General features: G+C 33.6%; 3 protein-coding genes across 8 annotated transcripts in view; 2 read left to right on the forward strand and 1 right to left on the reverse strand.

Annotated features, from left to right (window-relative positions):
* Positions 1 to 9,911, forward strand: part of LOC132205262 (uncharacterized) — a 45,965-nt gene extending 36,054 nt beyond the window's left edge. Inside the window, exons 6-9 of the mRNA XM_059634217.1 lie at positions 5,870 to 5,932; positions 6,044 to 6,121; positions 7,548 to 7,712; positions 8,392 to 9,911. Coding sequence (XP_059490200.1) covers positions 5,870 to 5,932; positions 6,044 to 6,121; positions 7,548 to 7,712; positions 8,392 to 8,478 — 393 coding nt within the window. The 3' untranslated portion in view covers positions 8,479 to 9,911. The remainder of the gene's footprint in view (positions 1 to 5,869; positions 5,933 to 6,043; positions 6,122 to 7,547; positions 7,713 to 8,391) is intronic.
* Positions 9,759 to 16,381, reverse strand: LOC132205251 (trimeric intracellular cation channel type 1B.1). Its single transcript, XM_059634206.1, has 7 exons — positions 16,134 to 16,381; positions 11,405 to 11,561; positions 11,167 to 11,262; positions 11,016 to 11,104; positions 10,703 to 10,790; positions 10,526 to 10,646; positions 9,759 to 10,465 (listed from the first exon to the last, which is right to left on the reverse strand). The coding sequence occupies exons 1-7, from the start codon at positions 16,252 to 16,254 to the stop codon at positions 10,304 to 10,306; spliced, it is 834 nt and encodes a 277-aa protein (XP_059490189.1). The 5' UTR covers positions 16,255 to 16,381; the 3' UTR covers positions 9,759 to 10,303.
* LOC132205203 (alpha-1,3-mannosyl-glycoprotein 2-beta-N-acetylglucosaminyltransferase) lies at positions 13,061 to 21,354 on the forward strand. 6 transcript variants are annotated; one of them, XM_059634145.1, is made up of 13 exons: positions 16,472 to 17,036; positions 17,747 to 17,842; positions 17,938 to 18,059; positions 18,110 to 18,172; positions 18,251 to 18,359; positions 18,411 to 18,508; positions 18,731 to 18,934; positions 18,992 to 19,130; positions 19,189 to 19,417; positions 19,469 to 19,573; positions 19,629 to 19,719; positions 19,774 to 19,944; positions 20,007 to 21,354. In XM_059634145.1, coding segments are annotated over exons 1-13 (1,542 nt in total). In that variant the 5' UTR covers positions 16,472 to 17,035; the 3' UTR covers positions 20,121 to 21,354. The 6 variants fall into 6 exon arrangements, with proteins under 6 accessions (XP_059490136.1, XP_059490151.1, XP_059490128.1 ...); XM_059634153.1 differs by lacking the exons at positions 16,472 to 17,036; positions 17,747 to 17,842 and adding an exon at positions 13,061 to 13,218; XM_059634176.1 differs by lacking the exon at positions 17,747 to 17,842 and having other exon boundaries at positions 16,478 to 17,036; positions 20,007 to 21,353.
* The last annotated feature ends 139 nt before the right edge of the window (positions 21,355 to 21,493 follow it).

Genomic DNA, 21,493 nt, shown 5'->3' on the forward strand with positions numbered 1-21,493 from the left:
ATGGAAATTTATCCAAATACAAAAAACCTGTCAGGATTAAATTAATATGTCATTATTAAAATAAATAATGGACTCAGCAAAATCTAAAATAAAAATTACAAAATATTACAATAAAAACATTTCTTACATCAATGCATTAATTCTGTCTATCAAAGCAAAAATTCAGAAAAATTTATAAAAAAAACCTGCTTATTTACTTTTTTAACTCTTTTTGAAAAAAAAATTAAATAACTTTATTTACTTAATTCAAACTTGTAGGAAATAAAATATATTTACTACCTCTAGCTTTAAAAAATTCTCAAATGCCGGAAATTAATACGCAAATTCAATTGGAAAGAAACGCAAGTCCAATTACACCGCCGCTGCACGCACATAACGCAACGGCACATCATTTTTATTGATGCATTCATGGAACGAAAAACGTTTTAGTCGCTATCTCTATCTTGCTGTATGTCATATATATATATACAGGGTGGCCCAAAATTCAACGACACATTTTAATTTGCTGCCATTTTTGAACGGATGGAGATATTTGAGTTTTCTCAGCGGGAGAATGAAGTTCAGCTGTGGAAGTTTTGTTGGTGCTATGGGCATCCCATTGTTGCAACGCATTGTTACTGAAAAATAGCTACAACCGCAAACGAAAAATTTCTCTTATGGGATATCCATGTTAATTTTTAAACTTTTTAATTTTTTTACTTTTCTAACGAAACAAAATGTCTTCTAGCCTAAAATTTTGCGAGGAACACGATTCTGGTGTCTAAATTTTATTCCGTTAAGTATAAAGTAGACTTTTTGACACAAATTTTATGAAAATGAAAGGTTAGGTCAAATTTGACCTCACCAATTGATTCAGCTTGCCGAGTTTACCCTTAGTACCAATTTTCGTTTCTTTACCTATTTTGGTTCTATAAAATCCAGGAAACCGTCAAAATTTACCTGAAGTAAATTTGGATAATTAAACTTCCAACGGCAATAAAAAATAGAAGTCCAGCATTAAACTTATCAAACTTTGGCCGGATTAACTACGTGCTTTGTGAGAACTTGTAATTTATAAGTTAGAAGTCTGTCACCCAGAAGGAAAAATTTATTTTTTAAAGTTTGTGGTGATTTATAGCAAATTTAAAAAAAATTTAATTGAAAATTAATCTACGTGAAGCGAAAAATTAAAAGTCCTGTTTTAAAAAAACTGCGATTTCGCTGGCAGTTAGAAGGGTTTAAGGGCTATGTTTTCTCCAAATGGCAAGTCTGTCGCCCAAAGAAAACTTTGGCTTATTATGATTTTTGCATTTCAAACAAAATTTCCTAAATCGGATTTGGGTTATAATTTGGCAAAGTCGCCGAAAAAATTAGATTCTGTCGAGTGACAGGCGCAAAATTTAGTAATCCAACTCACTGAACTACATAAATTTAAAAAATCTCCGCGCAAGTAGAATGCAACCTGGACTTTTCATTTTATTTTTAATCGCAGATATTATTTGATAAAATTTTGTAATTTTCCACATTTCAATAAAAAAATTTAAGAAGTCCAGGTTTCATACTACTTGCGCGGAGATTTTTTAAATTTATGTAGTTCAGTGAGTTGGATTACTAAATTTTGCGCCTGTCACTCGACAGAATCTAATTTTTTCGGCGACTTTGCCAAATTATAACGCAAATCCGATTTAGGAAATTTTGTTTGAAATGCTAAAAAAATAAAAAGCCAAAGTTTTCTTTGGGTGACAGACTTGCCATTTGGAGAAAACATAGCCCTTAAACCCTTCTAACTGCCAGCGAAATCGCAGTTTTTTTAAAACAGGACTTTTAATTTTTCGCTTCACGTAGATTAATTTTCAATTAAATTTTTTTTAAATTTGCTATAAATCACCACAAACTTTAAAAAATAAATTTTTCCTTCTGGGTGACAGACTTCTAACTTATAAATTACAAGTTCTCACAAAGCACGTAGTTAATCCGGCCAAAGTTTGATAAGTTTAATGCTGGACTTCTATTTTTTATTGCCGTTGGAAGTTTAATTATCCAAATTTACTTCAGGTAAATTTTGACGGTTTCCTGGATTTTATAGAACCAAAATAGGTAAAGAAACGAAAATTGGTACTAAGGGTAAACTCGGCAAGCTGAATCAATTGGTGAGGTCAAATTTGACCTAACCTTTCATTTTCATAAAATTTGTGTCAAAAAGTCTACTTTATACTTAACGGAATAAAATTTAGACACCAGAATCGTGTTCCTCGCAAAATTTTAGGCTAGAAGACATTTTGTTTCGTTAAAAAAGTAAAAAAATTAAAAAGTTTAAAAATTAACATGGATATCCCATAAGAGAAATTTTTCGTTTGCGGTTGTAGCTATTTTTCAGTAACAATGCGTTGCAACAATGGGATGCCCATAGCACCAACAAAACTTCCACAGCTGAACTTCATTCTCCCGCTGAGAAAACTCAAATATCTCCATCCGTTCAAAAATGGCAGCAAATTAAAATGTGTCGTTGAATTTTGGGCCACCCTGTATATATATATATATATATATATATATATATATATATATATATATATATATATATATATATATATATATATATATATATATATATATATATATATATATATATAATCCTTTCACGTTGGTTACCACGGGACGCAGTCTGCGTTGATGATGTTATATATATATATATATATATATATATATATATATATATATATATATATATATATATATATATATATATATATATATATATATATATATATATATATAACATCATCAACGCAGACTGCGTCCCGTGGTAACCAACGTGAAGGATTTCGCAAACAGAACAAAAAGCCTTTCCTAGCAATATCCCCAGGGAGCACCGACCTTCTAGAAAAGCAGAGAGAGCGGCACTTAATTTTTATTTGCTGTGTTTAAAAGCAGTATATTTACACCGGCGCTGATTGCGGTCTTGCAGAGGTCAATTTTATTGATCCCCGCCAGAAAATGTTTCACCTGACTCCAATCATTAATCTATCAAAAAAAAAATTCATTAAATTTGTAAAGCGATTGATTTTAATTATTATTGAAGTGATGATTTTTTTCTTTAAACATTTCACATTGATATTTTTACATCAAAATTATAATTTTATTTTCAGACGTCATTTTTTATTGTTTCTGGGTCCTTAATTTCATTTTGCAAACTTGTAAGAAATTATCGAGTGAAGTAAATTATCATCCAAAAATATCCGCTTTTACAGATTCCTAATTTTAAGGCCGAGTTCTAAAAAGAGACAATAAACACAAGCATAATTCTGACGAATGTTTCATCCGATTGTTTAACAATAACAAAACATGTACAATATTGCGAGTTTTTGCTACAAAACTTTTGTCCCTCTGAGCTTTGTGAACAATATCACATTATCAACGGGCCTGTTTTCACAACACAAGGCCTGCACTGTGGCGCTCTGTATATTAAAACGTTGTTTGTCTTTTTGCTCAGGCAGAACGCAAACAAATATATCCGTGCATAGATGCATGAATATTTATGACCTATCCGCGGGAGAGCATTTTCTATATAACGCATATATCAAGGTCTGCAGATGGTGTAAAACTATGTACTTGCCAACGAATGATCATAGCAGACGTGTATTATTTGCCTGAAAACGCGGGACGAGTGGGCGGAGGAAAAACAAAGAGTGATGAGCTCCATTCGCAGAGATAAACAGTTTCATCCTCGTTGCTCTGCTTCTCCCTCTGTTAGCGGAATTTTAGCTCTCGCAAATAATAATTTATTCCATTAAATACAAAAGACCGTAAGCTGGGGAGTAAAGTAGAATAAAAGGAAAGATTATCTCGGTGCAATTTTAATTAGACGAGGAAAACGAAAAAAATAAAGTGATGGGAAAAGTAGGTAACCACTTGTAGAAACACTTGGGCAAGAAGGAGTAAAAAAATAATATTGAGGTGAAAAATAAGTTTTCATAATCATCCAATTTTTTTTAAAAGTGACATATTCTTCACGTTTTCATAATTCCAGAAAATTTCAGCATCATTTCTCAATTAAACCCACTATTTATTTATTTATTATTTCCCATTAATCTAAATGGAGACTAAATAAATTAAAATCATTAAAAAATCATAAATAAATAAACTCTTATATTACAGAAATGATCTCCTATAAAGGCTCATAGAAAAAAAACCTTAATAAATTTTTCTTAGAGAAAAGATTCTGGATCATTCATCACAATAAAAATGAGATAAAAATAAGTAATGGTTTCTCACCATTTTTTGTCCCACAATCTCAAAGTAAAAAGCACACGTCACTCTGCCAGCAGAGTGGTACCAGAGGAGGAAGGAAACACTTTTTCTCTTCCCTCTGTCTTTCACCCTTCAGAGTTGATCTCCACACTGAAAAAAAGGAATATATTTTTTTGCTTAAAAGCAGCTTTGGACCACTTGCAATGAAACGCCCTCCCGACTTTTATTCGAGGTGAGCAAAAACTTTCAGCGCACGTTAATAATGTGAGAGGACTGTTCATTTCTATCATATAACAAAAAAAATCGATATTGTTTGTAAAAAGTCCTTTACAGAAAATTCCAATCGTATTCTGCGTAACAAAGTGTAGAATGACCGGGGGTCAAACAAACTCCGTCCTTTTAATAACTGGAAAGGGCACTGCGACAAGAAATTATGTTTGCCATTCTGCAATATTGAATTTCCGCTTGGCGTTCAGAGACAAAAGAAGCGGCGCGAGTTTAACAATGGAACGGTCTGTTTACCTGTCCGGCCTTTCATCGCGTGGAAAAGACTCGGGCCGAGCCACAGGCTTCTCACTCAGTGAAAACAAAATGCAAAAAAGCGACAGACTCGCTACTTCCCATATACGACTACGACGACCGACCCTGCCGGCAAAAGTCCGCTGGCTGCATAAAACGTATAACCAACCCTTTGTGTTGGCGTTGGCAGCGGAATTTTGCATTGTTGCATATTTATAATCCATTCATTGTGATTGTGTGCATTTAATCACCAGCGGAGCGATAATAATTTTATTGAAGTTAAAATAAAAATTTGTTTTAACTGAATTTAATAAAAAAATATCATTTTCATCTGTACCTTACATATTAGGAAGTAAAGAAATTTGAATTGATTTGAATATTATCATATTAATTAAATCATAAGTGATTGCTGCTTCTTTTCTATTAAAATTTGTTTTAAAGCTAAATTAAAGAAATGAATGAAGTAATTATCAAATCAATGCTTATCTCATTAATTTGAATAATTACAATTTTGATTAACCATTATATATGCAGTGAAATGTCATAAAATCATAAAATCACTTCAAATCCAACAAAAAATTATAATGTTTATTTCCTCATTTCCAAGAAATACAGATCAATAAATCTGCCAGCTCGGATTCTTTTTCCAAGACGGCAATTTTTCCTCCAAACGCTTCAGCCACAGTTCCTCCTTCTCATATTGAAAAAGCGTACGCATCGGTGCATTTTTTTAATACATGGCAACGTCAGATCGCTCTCGCTTCACTGCAAATTTTTGCTCTGAGTGAAATAAAAATATATTTAAAAAAAGGGAGTATATCTTTGTAAGGAAAAAAATGCAAATTTCTGCGTTCATTGCAACAATAAAGTTTGCAATTAAATGTTTTTCCCATTTTCCGCTCCTCGGATCAAAGGAGATGTTGGCTATGGCTATACTTAAAGAATTCCTCATCAAAAGAGTCTCTCACAAAATCTCATCGCCGTGATGATTAATGGCGCTAAGTCCGCGAAAAGGAGCCTCTCTGTGACATTCACAGTGTGGAAAATTGCTTGGCTCCGTGCCAAAAATGAAATGAAAAAGGAAAGGACAAAAAATAAATAATTTCTTTGCAAATGTTCGCAGTTGGAGTTCAACCCGTTGACTGGCATTGTGCTGACGTTGGATTTCTTCCTTCTTAGTCTGAACGTGAGTTTGTTTCTTTTTTGCACCAGCAAATGCCAAGTGCGTTTGCATCCAGTATTCACACAAATCGTATATTATCCTTCATTGCGACCGACCGCATTCCTCGTGTTGCAGGTTTACTGTCTGCTGTGTGTGATCTCGCAATATCAGGAGTACAAGGCCGGCAGAGGAACTGCATACCACCAACAACAAGTGAGATGATTGTTTTTCTTCCATTATCAAATATTAATTATTTGTAATGTGTAATAATTTATCCTTTTTTTATTGAAAATAAAATTTAAATTATAGAAATGACTATTTAACAAAAAAAAATATGAAATTACGTTGATGTAAATTAATTTTGATTTAAATGCAACCTGTACGTCGTTGATGTGATGCGTGATGCATAACCGTCAATGCTGGAAGCCAAAGTGTATTTTTACCAGTTGAAGGGTTTGTTTCGAGTGACAATTGATATTGAGTGCAATATGGAAATATTTATATTATAGAACAAACATTAACAATCACGCAGAGAAGCACTTCAGTTTTTTTTTTTACTAAAATGGAATAGTCTCTCTCGTTGCCCCATAAACTCTTTTTGCTACAAAGATAAATTCTTATGCCACTCTCTCAAGAGTGGCATGAAACAGGGACACGTTAGTGATTCTTATTTGCAAGTCTTTGAGTTCGCGTTTTTTACATCGACGTTACATGAAACGAATCAAATTCCAGTTGACGCTCGTGGCTGGAGAATAGTCAGACGTGCAGGGAAAATTGTCATAAAGGGCAAAACGTGCGATGCATTCACAGAGAACAACTGATGTGCGCTTTGCTCAGAATGCCAATTAAATTTTCTCTCTGGTGTGACTATTTATATTTTCTGCGTCATTCAACCAGATATTTGTTAAGTAATGAATTAAAATGCAATGAGAGAAGCACTACAGGCATAAAAAATATAAATTCAATTTTACTTGGCTCAACTCAGCTCAACTTCAATCAATGATCAAAATGTAATTAAATTTTTAAAAATAAACCACATTAAAAGTTTCTCTCATAAATTAAGTTTTGTTTTTCTTTACTTTCATTGCCGAGTTCAGAAAATAATTCAAAAATCGATATCAAGTTGGAAAAATAGGCTTTTTTGTAACTGCTGAAATTTTTAACTAGTCGTTTTTACGAATTTTTTAATAGAAACTTAATAAAAGAGAGTAGGAGAATTAAACGTGGCATGTGTTTCATTTTAAATTGTTTTATTCAAAAAATTATGTAATAATTAAAGACCTACAAAATTTTAAGAGAGCGTCAGGAGAGAGATTGAACAGTATTTTAATTTTTCAACTTTTAAAAATATTCATGTAACAATCTCGTTTTCCTCATTGCTTTTTTGTTGGAAGATCTGCTAATCCTCCCTGGAATTTTAAGCAGACAAAAGTAATTTCCTAGCGCTTAGAAAAGTTCCTGATCTCGCTTTGGCGCAATTGGCGCGCGCGGAACAAGAAATGACACAATTGCCGTAGAGTCGAAGTTTTCGTTTAGAAGGCGCCGGCCGGGAATTTAATTTAGCTGCACGTCTGCGTGATAATCAGGCAATTTTGCCGAGGCGATTTGCATTAATTTGGCTGTGCAATTTGCCGTTTAGCCGGGCTCGGTGCGCTATGTGGCTCAACCTAGCGCGACGACGTTTGTGCCGCCAATCAAGACCAAGCCCATCATAAGGCCAGACATCCTGCAGGCACCTTCTCTCATGGAGCTCAGGCCCTCACCAAATGTTAGTCCGACCGTCCCTCTCGCACCTGCCATTCAAGTGAGTGAAATTTTTAATCTTCAAAATTAAAATATTGTAAGTTAATTTAGAGGTAACGATGTTTTCTACTACATATAAATCCATAAATGCAGAGACAAAAAAACAAAGTATTTAGTTTTACAATTTATAATTTAAAAATAGACATTTTGCAAGGTAAAAAATTAATTTCATTGTTTTCCACTTTATCTACTAACTAAAATAATAACCAATAAAAGAATTTGCTTGAAAAACAGATTGCCATGACTTAAAAATGTATTACAGAATAAATCAATAGAAAAAAATTTGAATTTACAGGTTTATTAATATAAATCGTGCAAATTTATAAATAAATTTTAAACTGATGTAATGAAACAAACGTACAAAAAATATATGCACGCAGATTTATCAAAAGAGATAAAAAAAAGAGGTTTTAAATAGTTAAGATGAGAGTATTGCTAGCTGCGAACCTATGAGTTTTCTATTCATTCACAGACCGGTACTGTAATAATTTGCACACGTTCAGGAGGCATCAATAAATTGCGTCATCTTGGGTGTTTATTGTTGTACAACAACAAAGGCAATCATGCAATGGACAAACACGAGACTGCACTAATGATTCATTTTAATTAAATGGGAACGTTGCTGCACTCTTGTTTGAATAGCAGTCCGTGCTTTTCAGAGTTTACCCCTTTGATTGCAGAACAATGGCTTGCAGTCGGACGTGCCACACAGGGTCCGGTCGGTGAAGAGAGTCCAGTTCCCGGACGCATCTGAATCTTCAATCTAAACGGAAAACGCATCAAAATTTTTTGACACCCAGCAACACTCATTGTCTTCCTATTGTTACTCTGTCCATTTGAAACCCTTCCATTGTTAAAAGGAGTGAATGAGATGAGCCGCATGATTCCTTTGTTGTGTGATTTTAATAAATGCGCATTCATGTTTTAATGGAAGCCAATGATCTCAAAATAATTGTGGATTAATATCATCCATCATCTTTGTTAAATAGAGGTAAATTAATGTCCCAATTATTGTACCGTTACTGTTATAGAAAATTTATAGAATATTCCTCGATTTTTAACCGCTCTGTATTTAAAATTTCCCTTTAGGAGAGATGTAGAAGTTAATTGAATATCACCTAATATTATATTAATAACCCATTTCCTGTAGGAAAATTGGATCTTGATTGTAAGTAGAATCGAAGTATGCAATTTTCATTAAAACCTCGTCCAACGTATAGAAAAATAAATGGACAGCATAAATTTACAAAGTTCAAATTAATAATGCTAGTCAAATACCAGATAATTTTTGAAAACAATTACTTAAGCTTACAATATTATATTTAAGGGAAATGATGACTATTAATTTTACAATAAACTTTTGAAATTTTAAAATACGGAATAAATAATATTTAAAAAGCTAGTATTGCAGATGTATTAACAAGATAGCTAGATGGTATTTGTTTACCATGCACACATTCCAAATTATGTAATATTATCACACACACATCACTAAAATTTGCACAAATACATGAAAAAATCTCGATTTATACTTGAAGAGGGTTGACAAACATGATGTGCCCTATTGAAGGAAAATGTTGGGAAATTAGTGCGCACAATGATATTTTTGTTTAATTGAACTGAAAAGTTTTGCTTTTATAGAAAATAATACCATTTTTTAAGCTCTGAGCAAAACGCTTAAACTTTTGTAAAAGATGCAGATCTGGAAGCAATGCAAAACAATTAAACAAGTCAAATATTTCTTGAGAATGACTTGCGTCATATAGGAAATAAATCGAGGTAATTATATTTTTATGTAACATGCATTATACATTAAGTGTAAGTTTTGGCATCGTGATAATATAATAAATATTTGTAATTTCAAGAAAATCCAGCCGTGTTTTGTTATTCCCTCCTAATTTTTAATAATGCATTAGATCCCTTCCCAATACCTAAACTAAATACAAAATTAATTATTGAACTATAAATCATCTTAATGCTAAAATTTAACTTTCTTAATTTGCTTGTAAAGTTGCGAGGTGGAGTGTAAAATTAAAGAGCAGATAACTTTTGGTTCCAGCTGTGGTATTGGTGTTACAAAATATAAACACAACACACACTCGAAAGCAATAAAATTTTTGCGAATGAAGCAAGGCTGTGATGAATTGCTTCATTTGCAAGTTGCCTTTGCAAGGACTTTCATTCACACACTTTCCACACCCAATACAAAGTTTCAGCAGAAGAGCAAAGATGATTCATGTTCAGTGGGACAGATCCCAAAATCCACCTCTTTCAAATCGCTCCTTGCTCTCTTTGTGATCTTTTTTATACACATAGAATACTTCATGACTCAAAAATGAGTTAAGGATGGTGAACAATGTCAATTTTTCAAATAAATAATTTAATTTTGACTTGGCGACCAGAGTAACATGGCCTCAGGTGGTCGTTCAAAAACAGACTAGAGCTTTCCTTGTTATGCAGAAAATTGTAAAATGTGTGACATTATTATTATTTTTTGTTTTTTTGGCAAGAATTGGTTGCTTGTGACCAGAATTCAAAATTGTGATTTTTAGTTACTTTAAATCAAATTAGTTGATTGTGAGAGGCAAGAATTTAGTCTTTCTTCTTAGAATCAGCCTTATCCCCGTCCTTGGGAGCACCACCACGTCCGAGCACCTTTTGCAGGGAGTCCCATATTCCTCCGAAGAAGAGAGCGCAGAATAAGTTTTCAAACGGTACAAATGGATCATGTATTCCCAGCAACACCGACGAGACCTGCAAAATATAATTAATTTCAAAGAGAATAATGATTACAGGAAGAAAAAAAAATCAAACCTTGAAGTATACAAAGAAGATGACAATTCCGAAGTAAACGAGAGCATGAGGAGCCGAGATCAGGTCTGTCTTGCTGTCCAGCACAAAAATGACAGAGGCCACCAGACAGGCTTTGGTGTAGCTGCGATTTGAATTATGAAAGAATTTTCCTCTCCAAATTTTATTGAATTTTCTTACAAGGATGGCTGCATGAATTCCATAGCTGTGGGGGTCCAGACACCACGGATCAAGCGTTCGATCAGTTTTACAAAGCCGGCACCATTACCTAAAAATTTCAGGTAAATATTTGGCATTTTGGAAACACAGTGCTAAATTGTATATATAAAAATAATAATAATTAAATTTATTAATCAATAACGTTGATTTACAGTAAAATTTGTAGGAAAAACTTGACAAATTATAAACAAATGTTGTTTCAAATTAAAAAGAAAGTTCTTTTAGTAATTTCACTAAATAACAAATTATAAGAAGGAAATAAATTAATAATTACCCTTCAGAGTGCCAATAAGAATCATGATTAGGTAGGCATTGGGATACAACTTGCCAGCATGGGTCACTCCGTCGTACACTTTCTTGCACCTGGGGGAGAAAGTAATTTGAGGAGTAAAACCAAGGATGCGTGGGGCGTAAAAAGAAACTACCTGTACACCTCCTTCATGACGGCACAAATGAGCTTGACCGGCAAGAACTTGGCAATTTTGTAGCCGATGTCAAACGGTGTGTAGAACACAAAGTACCTGCAACCGTAAACAAGGATTAGAAATGGGCTTTATTGGACAAAGGATTAACATCACAAAAATTAAAAGAGATCCTTTTTTCAAATAAAGTTATTTAAGATATCACTCAAGAATTGATTTTAGTATTTCAATATTTAACTACCAAACAACAGAGGCGACCACAATCTGAGGGGTGTTCTTGAGTGGAGCCAAGATCGGTTCTCCGAGCAGTCCATTGCAGAGCATTCCGCCGGCAAAAACTACCAGCATGTAGGAAAGCCAGCATGACAGCGGGTGTTTCCTGGAGAACTGCTGAGCACCTGAGGACATTTTTTAATTTAGTTTGCAACTTGATGGAAGTCAGCACGGTAGTAGTTTGATGTAAAAAGCAGTTTAATGGAGTTAAGTCTTGCCAGAAAAATTTCAAATGAAGGTAGGTTGTCGTCAAACTTGACGTTTTTCCTCTTAATATTATACATTCTAGATTTTCCTCAGGAGGTAATTATTAATTTCGATTTAAATCCCGATTCCTTTGCAAATACTTACTGAATGAAGAGCAGTGCATTTCCATTTTATATATAAAAAAAAATAAGACTTTTCTTTAATTCCTTCTTGACATGAAGATATTTTAGTTTGGCAATTTAAATTTAAATTTTTGTAGGCATTTTAATTTAAAAAAATCTAGTTAATAATAAAAAATGTTTAACAAACTTTTCGGAAAAATTGAATAATTGTTTCCACTCCTTATTTATTTTGCATTGTTCAGAGTATATATATATTTTATTTTTGTTATCAGAAATTAATGGATAAGAAATTTAATGATGAGTTGAGCTAATCTAAAATACAAATGCATGGTTGCTTCGGGTTGCTTGCATAATTATTTGGCTCGTTTGGCAATGAAAAATATATCACACAAAACAAATTGACATATAAATTAAATTATATAAAATTTAAACTGATTTTGAAAAAAAAAAATTCTCAGAAATACTTCAGACTTGAAATTAATTTTCTAGCAGAAAAAAATTACACACACCCTTAAAAATATAAAAATTAATTTAATTTAGTTCCCCGATTTTGTTTTTGTTATTAATGGCATGTCTAATTAAATTTTCACACAACCGACTTTCGACCCCAATCGACTTAATAAACATTAAATTTTTGGGTTGGCTCCAAATCGCTAAAAGCCTTTCAAAGAAATATTTAATTACCCCCCTTTTACCGTGTTTCATCAGCTAAAAAATGTTGATCTTGAGAAAAAAAAATTTATCACACAAAACAAAATACAGCTTCATTCGGCTATCCAAACGATATGAGAAAATGAAATCTGAAAACACTGGTAACTCCTGAATAATATTTAAGTAAATGCAATTTTTTTTGTAAAATTTTTCTTCAATGTCAGTGTAAATTCGTAATGAAGTAAATTAATATTTTGAAAAGATGACAGGAACAAAGATCATAAAATTTGGCAAATTAATTCTGATTTTAAAAGACGTTCGTCCATACCGAAAGATAATTAATACAGATAAAAAAGTATTCATATCATTTGGTACAAAAGGTGGCCAATTGCGCATGCCAATGGAGTGCCAAATCACCCAGCCTGAATGTGACTTGCGCGCTATTTTGGCAGCGACTTCTGGGTCCAATTATTCAAATTGATTCAAAGTCTGCGATTCTTTCTGCTCGCATGACAAAGCGTGAATAAATTTCGCTTGCTAATGACGCGCCCGCTGCGCATGAACTCGTATAATTATGTGGTTTATTTTTCTTTTTTATCTATCGGAGTCGGAGACTGACTCTGCGCCACCGGTGATAACCCGCGAGGCCTTTGCTCACAGAGGAAAACCAATGGGGCGTAAAAAATCAGTCCCGCCACATCATTCGGAGACAATGCAGCTCGCTCTCCATGCATCATGAAGAAAAAACTCTACAAAAGGATCGGCCTGGTCGAGCACGGCGACCGTGAAAATTTCGCTCGGGGTCAGTAAAAAAAATTCGGTCAAATATTTTTTATTTTCGATTGAGTCACGCGTGGCTTTTCAAACGGCGTGTGTGTCTGCCGCGGTGCATTTGGGATCCTAAAATTGGGTCCCTCTCCTGTGCGATTGGGGCTCCAACGTTATTTTTAGCGGGCTCGTCTCCCTCGATAAAAAGAACCCGTCGCCGCCACGCCGCGCGCGCAGATCGTTCCTCGCACCGCTTATCAATACCTTGGAACTTTTTTATCGCCAGATGCAGCAAACGATTGTGCCACACTTTGACGCTCCTTGCTAAAAAAAATCAAAATTAAAAACAACAAGTTCTGCAAAAATTTCAGATAACTGATAAAAAGAAAAATGGTCATTTAAAGTGAAAAAAAAGGATTTTTTCCATCATCAATAATGAAATTGGATTATTTACATAATTAAAATAGCCTTGAATTTCTTATAACATAACTAAAATATAAAAAAATATTGAACTATTAATCGTTTGCTTGGAAGGTTCATCTAATCCTATCAGAGCTTTTTAATTTTTTATCTCTGATCTAATATTTTGTGTCAACTTTTGATCAACGTTATGTGGGCGTAAACTAAAATATTGAAACGGAAAGAGAGCAACTTTATAGCTCACGTCAGATTGAAGTTTGAGATTGTCATATAATAATCTACTGCAAGTACATATCAAAGAGCTATTAGTGCTTGTGTTTGCAAAAGTTTTATAAATCTTGAGCCATACATTATTTTAATTAAATAGTGCGCAATTACAATAGTAAAAACTAACAGCAAAAGCAAAGCCTATTTAAATTTGTTCCATTTTTTTTACCCTGACGAATTCAAAACAAATCCATTCAAAATACAAATTCTTTTCACTCTACATAAATTTCATTTTTAATTCCCACAAAGTTCAAACTGCTCCAGATTTACATTAATTGGTGTTTTTGCATAAATACTGTTGGCCGCATAGAAAATTTCATTGGGTTTACGAGTGTTACATTTGGTTCAAATTTTAATTTGAAAATTTTTGTCAGCCCGTTCTTATAGTAAGTAAAATCAACAACAATCGCGATGACCATTTCAAATTTTTAGTGATTTTAGTGATATGATGTAAAACAAGAGCCAATAAGGCTCATACAAAAATGAAATCAAGTTTCCTTTCTCTAAGGGCAATAGTATCATAAACGTTGTGACTAACAACAATGGAAAATAAATATGGTAATTTTAAAATATAAGGAGCACTAAAACCCCAACTGTAAAAGAGTTTTATAAAAAGAAATCATCTATATGGCTCATTATTGGCATAGTCAAATCCAGTCAAATCAAGTCTTTTCAACAACAGAGCTTACATTTTGCTTTTGACTCTGTCTTGAATAACAATAAAATTTCCTAAATTCTTAATTAAGCTTATTTTATTACTTTTTTTAGGTTTAAATTTTGCCATATTTTCTTCAACATATTTTTTGCCTTAATTTTGACAGTATTACACAGTAAAATAAATGACTTATTAATTTTGCAATGAAACATAAATATAAATAATTGTTGAAATAAAATCCGGCTTCCTCGGTGGTGATGAGCAACTTTATTGTTTCTGCATGGTACAGAAAATTCCTGCTCTACTAGTTTCGGTAAATAATTGTGTCTGTTTCTATCAAACTAATGCTCTGCTAATGCTTACCATGCCTAAGTTATTCCAAAAAATAATTTTTTCAACAATGCACGTTAACAATAACGTCGTTCTTAAAAAAAAAAATATAATGGGCAAATAAAGACAAAAACTAATAATTCTTTTTGAAGCTCATTTAACGTAGATCTAGTCGCAAAGGTGAGAGTGTTTGATCCATTTCGGCAGACAATTAAAAATAAAGCGTGCATTTCGGTGCACGTGTGCGGGACGAGGCCGCCGAGCTGCTCTAAGCAAGTGCACCACCGAGAGCAACCCGTCCGAGCGAGCATCGCAATGACCCCACCAGACCCCCCTGGTGTCCAGAAATACCCTTCGCGTGTCTCGGAGCGCCCGCCGAGCTCTCCCAGCGCGAAGACAATTCGCCATCAGGCCTTTCTTCTGCAGCCGAAACAATCAGCACAAAGATCACTCTTGTACGAAAATTCGAATCGCGGTCAACAAACTCTCGGACGGACACGCCGACAACCGATTTAACGAGGCCCCGAGAATTTTAATGGACACACAGCCAATTAATTAATTTCAAACGAACGCTAATAACAAGAATGGTTCCAAAATTTTTCTTTTTTTTTGTAAATAATATATTTAAATCTGGATGAATTTTCGGAATTTAAAAATGAATCCTCGTAGAAAGTACTAAACGTTTTAAAACATTGATTTTAAATTGTTGAAATTTTTCAGTAATTGAGAGCAAAATGTTTTCCAGCAGAACGAATTTATTAGATTTTATGCACAATAAATAATGTATAATTTTATATTGTTTTATAATATTGAATCGTTAAAAGTCAAGACGACTTACAGCCATTAATTAAGCTATTCCGCGTATGGATTTCAATGAAGCCCATGAGTGCCCATGAGGGATAAAAGGGCAAAATATAATATTTTATAATGATATGAAGCTTAAATCAATAAAATTATAGATTTAATTGCACTGATACAAACATTGAAACAAGTTATTTTAAATTTATCAACAATTTTAAAAGAATTAAAATTAATAACAAAATAAAAATTTCGTAAGGTATGTGGACAAGTTAAATTTATAACAGCATAAAAAAAAATCAAAAATACTGCATCAATCAAGGGGTTACATTACATAAACCGAAAGGTATACATTTACGACTAAAATATAAAGCAGCACAGACAAAATTGTACTGTGAATGCGTAATTAAATTTTGTCATTGGAAATTATGTATAAATAAAAAGTCAATCAAATGAATAAATCAATTATTTTTAAATACCTGCTCCGAGATCTTCACGGACGTGCAGGGCGCAGAGCAGACAGTGGGCGATGTCGAAGTAGGGAAACATTTTCAATTTGGTGACCTGGTTGGCCAGGTCCAGAAATGCTTCCGGATCCATGGTGACGGTCGAGTGTCGGTTTCGGCGGCCGAATCAGTCGGGCTAGTCAGTTTAGTTGGCGAGCACCTGCCGCGAACACGGACCGTGTACACACCCCTCGCGATCTCGACTGATCAAAAAACATTCTCGGTACAGATGTTTGCTCTCGTCTCCGTCTCCTCCGCAGCAGCACCTCTCCGAATCTGAACTCCTCTCCATACACCCGACTAGAGCAAGATCGTTCCTAAAAAAAGCAGGTTCAATTTGAATTATTCCAAATGGTTTTAACCTAAATTTAATTCAAAATGTTTTATTCTAAAATTTCTTCTAACAATTAGAGGGCCAGATAATTTCCTTACCAAAATTCAAGATTAAAATTCGTCGTGAATCAGTGCGCATGCTCGTAACTCAAAAGTGGGATGGGCTCTGACTGGACACCCATTGAGTGGAAATTTCAGACTCGATGTGTCAATAATCATAACATTGGAACTCATTCCGAACATTTTCGAATCGTTCGTCCGAGAAAGTTGACTTGTTCTGCCCGAATCGGCCGTCGGCGTGTTGGAAAATGAGCTAAGGAGGCGGCGGAAGCGAGGCCTGCGCCGAAAGCCGCCGTTGCACGACTGATAAGAGGTGCTTCCTCGATCGCTACGTGTTTCCCATGACACGTCCCAGCTAAAATTCTACATTACTCTGCCACGAAACCTACGCGGAAAATCATGCGGCCCAAAGATCAGTAGAGTTGAGAATTCGCTCAATTGATGTCGGCCGCGACAAGTTTGCTCCACGACCCTAAGCTTGCAGTAAGTTTCAAGGGAACCGGCGACCAAAAATTTAGCAAAATACATATGTATTTCAATTTGACACACTTTATTGAATGATTGTTTTGAATGCTATGAAAAATTAAGAGAGGCAGGTTTTAAATTTGCTACAAACTTAACTGAAGCATGAAAACTTAATTTTGAACATCGATAAATATGTAACATTTAAATATTACATATTTATTTATGGTATATGGGATCATAAATGATTAAATTATTTAGCCCAAAGCTGGCCCAAAGTGCCTGATTTCTTATATATTTTGCCTTGCTTACAAGCCCTTTTGTATCCACAACAAAAAATGAATTTCAACTTAATTTGTTGTAATTTTTTTGGCCAGCTCAATTTGATGTGTTCATTAAAATTAATTGAAATAAATTAATTTTCCACTCGGGCGACGTTCGTAATTCATGAAATCAAACCTTAGTTGATAAAATTTGTATTAGTGTGAATTAAATAAAGCTAAATTTTTAGTATATTATAAAAATTAAGTAAAACTCTATTTTTCGTTCACCTTCATATTCACATAATTGATATTATATTTTTTATTTAAAAATTTCATTAACCTGAATCGTTTTTTTATAATTTTTTTAATACTTTATTTTAAATTATAAATTTATGTTAACTCAAAATAATTTCAAAATTTTAATTCAAAATGGACGATGATTTAGCAGTTCCATCTTTTTTTTTTCAGTGAAACGGTGTCATCATATTGCAATTTCCTGTTGGTCGCCCACTGGCTACGCTCAAGTAGCACAACTAATTGCAGTGTTTATGACACTTAATAAACGTCCGTGTACTTTATGTTAAATATATGAAATATATTAAAACTTGATATTACACAGCCCTAATGTCTAATGGATCAATTCTGTTATTGTTTTGCAGATGATGTGATTGCAATGCGTAAAAACAGATTCTACTTCCTGGTGTTCATATCGCTGATCATATGGGCCATAGCCACATACTTTTTGTTCCAACACAAGCCAACAAACTACCACGCATCCGAGGTAAGTTCCTGTGACCTTGCAGAAATTTTTTAAAAATGCGAAAATTTTAGAAAGGTCTTCGTTACATTTACGACAGAGGGGTATGGAGACTTTTCTCTAACCTTAGTGTGAATGTAAGATTGACACACGGAATTTGTTGATAAAATTACTGGATTTACTGGAACAATCCTTAGAATTTAAAATTTTTTCAGACCTCGGATATTGAAAAGCAGCTCCACAACCTGGAGGGAGAACTGAAGAATCAGTTCAAAGCAAATGAGGCGTTTTTAAAAAATCTGAAGGTCATCATACAAAATCAACGTAAGAAGTTTTATTTTAGTGGATTTTTAAAATATTATTAAATATTTACAGAAATAGAAATAAAAAATGCTGAAAAAGAAAGAAACACCGCCATACAGCTGGAAAAGGAAAAACTTCAGGAGCAGAGCAGACTAAATCCATCCAGTCATGTAAGCACTTTTTTCCATTGAATACATAATTATTTAAAAAATTATTATCGAAGTTTTTGTTAAAACCCTAATTAAAAATTAATAAATTTCTATTAAGACTTAAAATTTCAATAAAATCCAATTTAAAATTTGTTTTAGGCTACGAAAATTTATTATTGTTATTGAATTTCTAACTACTTGTGTAAGATTAAATAATTTTTTCAAATAATTTTCAAATTACAGAAAGAAAAGATTCAAGGTCCTGTGATAGCCGTTCTAGTTTTTGCGTGCAACCGACCGTCTGTGTCTCGTTGCCTGGATGCACTTATCAAATACAGACCGCAGCAACGCGAACACCAATTCCCTATTGTGGTGAGCCAAGATTGTGATCATGAAGAAACAGCCCGAGTCATTGGCAGTTACGGAGCAAATATTACTCACATTCGTGTATGTTATTTAATTTCTTTATCTTACTCAAGAGATTGAATTTTATTTTATTTGCAGACAAGTTACACAAGTGAAATTGTTGTGCCTCTGAAGGAGAAGAAATTCAAGGGATACTTTAAAATAGCCCGACACTATGGCTGGGCCTTGAACCACACTTTTTTCGGACTGAATTATGACACTGTTATTATTGTTGAAGGTTATTTCAATTGATTTGCGTGTGTGTCGCAATTGAGCTCATTTGTTTGCTTTGACAGATGATTTAGACATTGCTCCAGACTTCTTTGAGTACTTCCTTGGGCTTTACCCCATTCTCAAGCAGGACCGAACTCTGTTTTGTGTGTCGGCCTGGAACGATAATGGCAAATCAAGCATCATCGACAATTATGCTGCCGACCTATTGTACAGGACCGATTTCTTTCCTGGTCTCGGCTGGATGCTGTTAAAGGATCACTGGATAGAACATTCCACAAAGTGGCCTCCATCGTAAGACCTCAGTCAATTACTTCGAAGCATATGTATTAATAAAATTTGTAGATATTGGGATGACTGGATCCGAAGGCCAGAGCAGAGGAAGGACCGAGCATGCATCCGTCCAGAAATCTCAAGAACAAGAACTTTTGGGAAACACGGTGTTAGCAAGTATATGAAACTAAATTTAATTATTTCTTGAAACTAATCTTTGATTATATTTTAGTGGTCTCTTCTTTGAAAAACATCTCAAGTATATTAAGCTGAATGAAAAATTTGTGCCTTTTACGAAGATGAACTTGACATACCTTTTAAAGGTAATTTTTTATTTCTATTTTCCTTTCATATAAAAAAAATTGAATTCTTCTAAGGACAACTATGACATAAAATTCGTGCAAGAGGTCTACAATAGCTCTGTGGTTACCTTGACAGATTTGAAAGACGGTTCTATTAAACACAATAAACCTGTTCGGATTCAGTACAACACCAAGGATATTTATAAAATTACGGCAAAAATGCTGGGACTAATGGACGATTTCAAGGTAAAGTTTTCTCCTGCACAATCATTGGTCTTTTATCTAACTTTTTCTCTTTGGTTTTTTAGAGTGGGGTACCTCGCACTGGATACCGAGGCATTGTTTCATTTTTCTGCGACAACAGGAGAGTCTACTTGGCACCGAATGCTGATTGGAAGCAATACGACCCAACATGGAGCTAGCACTCAGTAAAACACCATTCCTCGAGTTAACCACAGCCAAGGGCATTGGCTTCTGATATTAAGCAAAATGATCTCACCACACTCTCAAAATCATAAATTTTGGAATTTTAATATATATGCATTCTTGTATCATAATAGAAAAGTGAAAAAAGAGAAAAAAAAGCAGCATGAGACCCAAAGTAGCTGTCAGTCGTTGAAAAATATTTTACTCTAGTGCGCAGTTGCTCAAAATTATCTAGTAATTCTTTGATTGACCCCTGTTAAATGAAAACAGCAGTTGTTTAACTCTTAACCCCTTCCGTCTTGTACTCGGCTTGGATTTTGAGCAGTTGAATTATCGCAGTTGGTGCTAGTGCTCCAAGAGGCCTATTGAAAAATAATTGTAGTTGTTAAGGAGATGATTCAGAAATTTGATTCCTGAAATTTGTGATAGTGACTTGAATGTTGGGTGAAATTTCACAACGCAGAGAACAAAGTAGCTCTGCACCTCTTAATATTCCTATAATCAAAAAATGTCTTACTTTATAACTATATCTCTTTCCTTTTAAAACTCCAAAATTATTTCCATCAAAGCAGAGGTAAATAATGTGTGCATTATCTATTGACGCTTGCAATGATTTATTTTTGTTTGATAAAGCTGCATTTTTTATTAAACTCTTTGCATTTCAGCTAATTTTTATTGAGGTTTAAAAATGCATGTACGCTCTGTTTGCTGTTGAAAATCTTTGAGGAAATATATATCTAGAGATGATATAATTTAGATGTTTGAAAAACATCAATTTTAGTGCAATGCGGTGTGCGGCATCTCAAGAATTTGTGTTACAGCTTGCAAATGTTGCTTTTACCTCGAACGGGAATATGTGTTATACTTGTAATTTTAGTAAATTGAATGTATGGATTCATTTTTGCTGATATGAAAAAGCGCACGTACAGAAATTTGGTCAGTTTCTTGCCACACAATGTGTCTTCATTTTGGAAATTTTGTTAAAGTTTTTATATTTGTTTTCCATTATACTTGATTTTAATTGTCAAAAAATAAAAATCTGAATGATTGAAGTCTTGGAGGATTTAAACCGTGTACTTGAAAACAGAAAATGTTATATATTACAATTAAAAATGGACTAATATGTTCAGTCAAAATAAAAATTGGTTTTATTCAATATTGTCAATTTTAATAAAAGCATCAAAATCATTTTTGGAATGACGTCAAAAACTTTAATCAAAAGCACACTGTTATTATAAAACATTAATTCATTGCATTGCTGTCTATTGTACCACAATATAATTATATCAAAACAAAAATTATCTGATGCAGCTATTTTAATTTTTCCGATCACTTAATAAAAAAAAATGACATGATTCCACTTCCATGC

Source organism: Neocloeon triangulifer, unplaced genomic scaffold (assembly GCF_031216515.1).
Source record: "Neocloeon triangulifer isolate White Clay Creek 2 clone unplaced genomic scaffold, ASM3121651v1 ptg000001l, whole genome shotgun sequence".
Taxonomy (NCBI): Eukaryota; Metazoa; Arthropoda; class Insecta; order Ephemeroptera; family Baetidae; genus Neocloeon; species Neocloeon triangulifer.

Bases quoted from the DNA above. Each gene is read 5' to 3' on its own strand.
- LOC132205251 (XM_059634206.1), bottom strand. From the start codon at position 16,254: ATGGATCCGGAAGCATTTCTGGACCTGGCCAACCAGGTCACCAAATTG. The intron at 11,105-11,166 runs GTAGTTTCTTTT...TTTCTCCCCCAG, and splicing joins GTCATGAAGGAGGTGTACAG to GTGCAAGAAAGTGTACGACG. The intron at 10,466-10,525 runs GTTTGATTTTTT...TATATTTTGCAG, and splicing joins TCTTCTTTGTATACTTCAAG to GTCTCGTCGGTGTTGCTGGG.
- LOC132205203 (XM_059634145.1), top strand. The intron at 18,360-18,410 runs GTAAGAAGTTTT...AAATATTTACAG, and splicing joins GGTCATCATACAAAATCAAC to AAATAGAAATAAAAAATGCT. The intron at 19,131-19,188 runs GTTATTTCAATT...TTGCTTTGACAG, and splicing joins CACTGTTATTATTGTTGAAG to ATGATTTAGACATTGCTCCA.